Source organism: Ptychodera flava, chromosome 5 (assembly GCF_041260155.1).
Source record: "Ptychodera flava strain L36383 chromosome 5, AS_Pfla_20210202, whole genome shotgun sequence".
Lineage (NCBI taxonomy): Eukaryota > Metazoa > Hemichordata > Enteropneusta > Ptychoderidae > Ptychodera > Ptychodera flava.
The window spans coordinates 36,894,536-36,901,391 of NC_091932.1; the positions used below are offsets into that span (position 1 = coordinate 36,894,536).

A 6,856-nucleotide genomic window follows, 5' to 3' on the forward strand; every position below is an offset into this window, starting at 1 on the left:
GTCGCATTAGATGATGATATTTGTTTTTATCAGACAGACCAGTCATCGATTCTCCATCGTACTCTTAACTGGTCCTAATGGAGTAGAAAAGGTAGTTTGGACTCCCTGTAGCAGCTTCTGTAACTTTGCTGAAAAGACTGTCGAATGCAATGTCGACTTTCAGTTTAAGCTGTATAAACAACGTTCGGATCTGTTACGTTCTGCAATAAACCTGAAGGTCATGGTGGCTCTGAATTATATAAATTAAAAAGGCGACAAAGTTAATACTATTTTATTCGACGATATTAAAGGTTTAACGCACCCCAGTTTATTTTCATTTTTGAGTTGTGACAGTGCTTTAGTGAAGTACATTAATAAGTTTATTTTGAAGTGGTAAGTTTACAACGAATTTGATGACAGTAAACTGTCAAATAAACACAATCACAATTGTGTTATAAAATAATGATGATATTTTTCGCTTTGCAAAATTATTTAAAGAGAGAAATCGCATTATTTACAGTATCCTTGAGTCCCGTCAATTCTCGTCTAAAGTTTCAAAGCTGCGAGATCCCGTTGCAGTTTCTGGAATGAAGGTCTGTCAGTCGGATCTGATTCCCAGCAGCTCAGCATGATGTCGTAAAGATTGCGTGGACAATTTTCAGGCCGAGGCATGTGATATCCACCAACCACGAACTTCTGAACTTCAGCGTTTGTCATACCTGGTACGATTGTCAGAAAGACAGAAATAAACAAAGTGAACATTCTCCCATGGTGCTTTAAATTGCCTTCTAAACTGTTTATCGTCGGCGCTATTGTCTTTCAAACAAAATTTAATATCCTTAATCAAAATATCTGTTCCGCGATTATAAGATTTTTTTTTCTTTTTAATTTTAGAATTTTAGTGCATTGACCCTATACTCTATCATTTGTTGGTGAGTGTGCAAGACGTTTACATGTTATGAACGACTCGCGCTCACATATGTGAACACGCATCAAGTCCTTGAACTGTACACTATCTTTGGTGTGCGATTTTGGCGCCGTTTTTTCAGGTAATTCTTGCACTTTGAATCAGAGATGCCGGTATTAAATTGAAACACTGCTATTGCGGAATCAGAGAGTGAAAATGGCCTGAAGATGTCGCGAAGCAACAAGGCCTACCTGGGTAAGGTGCTTGCCCTCGGGTAACGATTTCTGATAAAAGAATTCCAAACGACCATACATCGGATTTGATCGTGCACTTCACTTCAAGTAGGACTTCCTTAGCAGTCCATTTGATTGGTATCTTATCATCACCGGTCATCTCGTAGATCCCGTTCTGAGAGATTAAAAAAAACCAAAAAAAACCCAAACAAACAAACAAAAAACCAGAAGAAATTAATGTTTACATTCTTCCAGCTTTGCATCGTATAAATTGAAACATAAGATAATGTAGTTTCTCAATATTGATATCGGTGTAGTTGATTTGAAGTCCCAATACACAATTGTCCGGGTTTTGCTTGTTTTTAATGTACTCACGGAGGATATATATTTTGCATGAATAATCACATAAAAGTTTTCCTACTTCATCCAAGTAAATGATAGATAGAGGCGATGAATTATGCATGCATTTACCTCAGGAGCCGCTTTGGCCATGGTATTACTTATCAATGCTGATTTTGAATTTTGGATTCAAATCAATCACGTAAACTTCAAAGTATACATTATCTAGTGAGTTCTACAGACATTACATTACCTTATCCAGCTTTCCAGCCATCTTGAAGTCCGACAGTTTACATACGTTGTTATCGCCAACGAGAACATTTCGAGCCGCTACGTCACGATGTACATAGCCTTTAGAACCGATATAAGCCACGCCTTTTGCGATTTGACTTGACATCGTGATCCCGTCAGCAAGAGACAATTTCTTGTTTGCTGTTTAAAAAGATGAAAGGAAAATATAGCTACTTTGATAGTTAGTCATCAAAGAATAACCTGTGGATTTGAGTCAACGCGCATTTTGGTTTGTCTACTTACTATACAAAGAGCAGTTGTCATTTCTTTGAGTCGCTCCCTAGTAAAAGATTCTCCAATGCGTTAGTCTGTTTTGTTTGCTTTTTATGTTTTTCATGCCGATACTAACAGGTACGTTACGTGACAAGTAGGTCAACAAAATAACCATGAAGGTGTTCGGCGATCGATGAGTAAGTGCACGCGGTTCATCAGCAAAATAATTGTGCTAAAGTCTCCATAATTCTGAAAGTAATCGCTGACAAAAAAGCGATTGTCACGCTTACTTCTCAGGAAATCAAGCAGCGTCCCTTTCTCCATGTAATCATAGGCAATGCACAGTGGCTCCGTGCAAACACCGTACAGCTTGATGACATTGTCCTGATTTAGATCTCGTAGAATGGTAACTTCACGCTTAAAGAGCTCATAGTTGTCGATGGCTGAAAAATATTGAAAACAGAAATTCCATAACTTACATGTATTGTAAAGTGTCACGGTATGAGAAAAATCGTTCAACCTTTATTATATTGAACTTTGGGCGTACATCTAGAGTGGATGAGCGGCAGGACAACTGAACCAGAAATTTCAAGGGATCATAACTCTGCCTCTACCCCTGAATCGGACTTGAACTAATTAATCATATTTACATTTGACATTGATATTTGACATCACCTTCTTGCCGGACTTATTGATAAATTACTCGCCGAACATTAAGTAACATGTCCAGCCCCTCAATGGCAGTAGCATTAAAGTGCCCCTGACTGTGATGTCAATAGTCTATAAACTGTAAAATAAGAATCATGACAATATACCATGAAAGAAAGAAAAGCATTACCAGCATTAAACGTGTTCATCCGATATAGGTGAATCAGAAATAAATCGTCAGATAGCTGTACCGTTTCAGCTTTGTCATAGAACATGTTCGATGTCTTAAGGATTACCTAGTATTAATGATGAAGGAAAGACTTACCCATCAATTGTCTGATAAAAACTCTCTTTCCTTTCATTTTGCCATCGAATCGACCTGTCGATAGTTTCCTGTCTCTCTGCAGCTGATCGTTCGGTATAATGGTAACGTTCAGTTTGTCCCACTGTATCGGTGGCTTGGCTACCTTGTTTGATATGTAAAACAAACATCCTTCCTCGTAAATATGCCATGTGTTATCTCAATATCACGTTTACAAAGTGAAGTACATTTTAATGGTGTCGACAAGATGACTTGTGTGCGTGTTAATTGATTTAAGGAATCTTGTATTTGAAATACACGTGCGCGTTGAAACAATAACCACTCGTTCTTAATGTATTTCAACAAATACTTGCATAAATCTATCTTTTCTAGATAACCGTTACTTGGTACCCATTTTGACAAGGTGGATACAATTTTGAACTTGCTTTCTTGCTCATAGATTTTACTTTTTTACAAGTATTATACCTCTGTATCCTCTGAGGAGACGCTGCCATCCTCGTCTGAAGTGTCCGATGCGTCACCCTGGTGCTCTCTCCCTGGAAGAGGAAGTACAGATATGAGAGATAACGTAGAACCGAAATGAAAGCATTCGGAAGAACATGGAAATAAGGAAATGGAGATGTTGTGATATTGAAATATGGCCTAACGCGGGAAGCAAGCCATATAGAGTGTACGAGGACGTATATGAGAGAGAATCATACGGCCACAATTGGAGAAAGTGTGCGATAATCAGGAAAATTTGGAAGTTAAAATTCCGATATATTTTAGGAAAGATATTCTGGTGGATAAAATAGCGAGGAATATGGGAACATTAAAGCCACTGATACACAGTCGAGTTCTTTAGTATGTTGTTCATCAATAATATTCATTAGTTTGAAAGTAGCGTAAGAGAAGTCATGAAATTAGGGTGGTCACAAGCAAACTTTTTACTCCTGATTACAGTGGCAGGCAGAACAGTAAAAAGAAAGGAGAAAGAAAATATGCATTTCCCAGAAAAGACTCAGTCTGATAAATTCTGATAAGATATTGCTTGCTCTGACGAATTTCAGTAACTATCTTGAAGAGCAATTCCATTGTATAGAACCCACACACTATTATTTGAAGATACTCCGAGTCTTTTGGTCGGAGTCGGCACTTCGTAGTTTCGTAACACTAACAAAGTTTAACTTACAAAATAAGTTACCGAACTTTAAATTTGTCTCTCTGATAACGACCCTGCAAAATCATGTCTTGCTAACTTACAATGCCCCCTAGGTTTGTCAGCTCCGTCCAAATGCACACAGCATTCATTAAGCTCGTCCCCGCAGTGAAACTGGACGCGTATTCGCTTCCCAATGACCGTGAAGCAGGCATTTGAAAGTACCGATTTGGATTCCTGTAAGACGAGATCTCTAGTTTCTTGAAGAAGTAGTCTGTCTGCTTCGTCAATCATGGAGCCTTGGTCGTCAAGGTAGGTAGTTATGACGTATTCGTTCACTCCATTGTCGCAATGATGCTGTGAAAACAACAGACAAATACTCCTCATGTTCAAAACAATAGGATTGTAAATGAAAGCTGACATTGCTTTCTCTTTTCGAAGTCACAAGGATATGATTGTGAAGAAGAATGTGTCGTCTTTCTAAATATTTGAATCGTGTTCGACGCTTGCTCAGTGATAATCATATGGACTACACATCATCATCATCATCATCATCCTCATCCTCATCATCCTCATCATCATCTTCTTCGTTTTCTTAATCGTCGCCACTGCCGTCTTCATCTTTGCTGTCTTCGTTGTCAACGTTATTTTCGTCTAGAATATTCTCGCTGCAATTATTGTTTTTTTGAACCTCATCATATCATCGTCTTTTACTGGTGTCGTAATCAACGTGAGCATTATGTGTGATGCCAAAATCGCCTTTAAAACAAAAGTAACATTGGAACTTGCCATCTTTGAAAGTCACGGTCTATACAAATCTCAAATCACGCGGCAAACATTGACTGTGTCATCAAACTGCAAGTTACTCACCCTTTCTATATTGCAGGCCATACTTCACACAGACCGTTGAGGTATGTCACGGGACTTTTCGATGTGCACACCTCAATATGACGACTCGGGACAGATACTTCCGTCTAATGAAGGCATTAATCTGCGAAGGTAAAGGCGAAAATATCCTTTGCTGACTAGACGGAGAATAGTATGTATATTATCTGCTGCATGGCGATAGGATGATGCTGACGACGACGAAGACGACGACGACAGCGATCAAGACGATGGAGACGATGATGGTGATTGCTGTTGTGGTGTTGGTAACGATTTAGATGATGATGATGATGATGATGATGATGATGATGTGTCTATTTTTGGAATCTGTACCAAAGTGTAGTATCGCGATATTTTACGATGTTATATTTCAGTTAGTCAAAGACAGCTTTATTTTGGCACTTTTGTCATACGTGTAACGTTATTTTTGTTAGGCCACCTGACTATTAAATACATACTAACACATGTAACATGTCATATTTTACATTGCCTCCTGCCATTCAGCATTCAAATTTCAAGAGCATTATTGTTTGACAACACGTGTCGACAGTTGTGAGGATTGAGACCCGTGTACACCGATGACCCTGTTGGAATGTTATGTGTTGAACTTTGAACCAGCCATCGCCAATACAGCTTAAATCCAAGGACGACAGAAAAATCTGAATAAGCTAAACTCGACAAAGACTTCTTAAATGCCGATAAATTATTATCATCTGAATTAGTAGTCCAATATCTTGTTCCATTTTGCGAGCTTCAACGTGACATTCGTGTAGCTCCTTGCGAGGCTACAGAGCTCGCCCCGTGTTAGTCAGGGAAAACGCCCATATAAATTAACTTATGTTTGTCTTGTAATAAGCCGCAACTGCCACTACGAAAAATGGTTTGGAATATTTAACCAAAGTGAAAGTGAACAACTAATAGCTATTTACATATCGTTTACCATTCTTTAGGTCAAAATATCAATTACAAATTGTCTGAGAGTTGGAATGACTTTGACGACTTTCTAGTTTATTAATCCCAAGAAAGCTAATAAAGAGACAGTGTATTTTTGTAGAGTAACAGGTCCGCACATATTTCTGCAGTAATCATTTAATTCTCACTGATTATCATTCGGTAGTTTTATAAACCACCGCAACCGAGTCGCCCTTTAACACTGACCTATTTTTGCGGCTCCACATTCAGCATTGACCTACTTCTAGTGAAAACTTTTGGTCACCATAACCCTACGATATGCATACAAAATTGTTCCTCACATGTATGTATTTCCGATAATGATGAAAAATGCACAATTATTTTCAATAACATCCAACTTTCATACAAGTTCAATGAAATGCCCCGAACATACTGACAATTGAGTGAATACCCTCAGTCTTGAACTTAGAAGACATGATGCAGACATATTATTCCCCCGTATTCTAACTTGAAAGACTTTCAACAATTTGTCACAAGGGTTTTGTCACAAGGGTGCATTGCATTGAAAAGTTAGTCAAAGTGGTAGGTTATACAACTTGCCTTACCTGATCATCTAACTATGGAGTACGTCCCGGTGTTTTCTAATTATATCCCCTGGCTAATCTTAAAGGTCGTTATTGGCGTCGCGAACAATGTGTGTAAAGACAGAGGCGAGGCGTTGTCAAGGGTCATTCCCTTCACGACCTCATTCACAACTGCAACCATTCGACATATGTCCGTTGAGGGCGTCATATCTTTGAATGAATTTTTGTTTCACTTCAATTTTGGTTCCGATCTTATTTCAAATTGCACGATGTATACTTTGTCACGCAAGGTGAAAATCACGTTTTTTTCTACAGACATATAGCAACAGACGTATCGAATCTATCAAAATATGTGACCCATCCAAATTAGCAACAGCACAATGTGGGGTTATCACATAGTAAATC

The 6,856-nt window shown here is 38.4% G+C and overlaps 1 protein-coding gene across 1 annotated transcript; it reads right to left on the reverse strand.

Moving 5' to 3' along the window:
- Positions 1-525: 525 nt before the first annotated feature.
- Positions 526-5,061, reverse strand: LOC139133692 (tyrosine-protein kinase SRK3-like). Its single transcript, XM_070700452.1, has 8 exons — positions 4,941-5,061; positions 4,175-4,427; positions 3,398-3,468; positions 2,936-3,077; positions 2,253-2,405; positions 1,712-1,890; positions 1,138-1,294; positions 526-698 (listed from the first exon to the last, which is right to left on the reverse strand). Exons 1-8 carry the CDS (start codon positions 4,959-4,961, stop codon positions 526-528), a joined length of 1,149 nt encoding a protein of 382 aa, XP_070556553.1. The 5' UTR covers positions 4,962-5,061.
- Positions 5,062-6,856: the final 1,795 nt, after the last annotated feature.

Coding starts and splice junctions, on each gene's coding strand:
- LOC139133692 (XM_070700452.1), bottom strand. CDS start 4,961: ATGGCCTGCAATATAGAAAGG. Junction 4,428..4,940: donor TGGCCTGCAATATAGAAAGG/GTGAGTAACTTG, acceptor TTGTTTTCACAG/CATCATTGCGACAATGGAGT. Junction 3,469..4,174: donor TGACAAACCTAGGGGGCATT/GTAAGTTAGCAA, acceptor TTCCTCTTCCAG/GGAGAGAGCACCAGGGTGAC.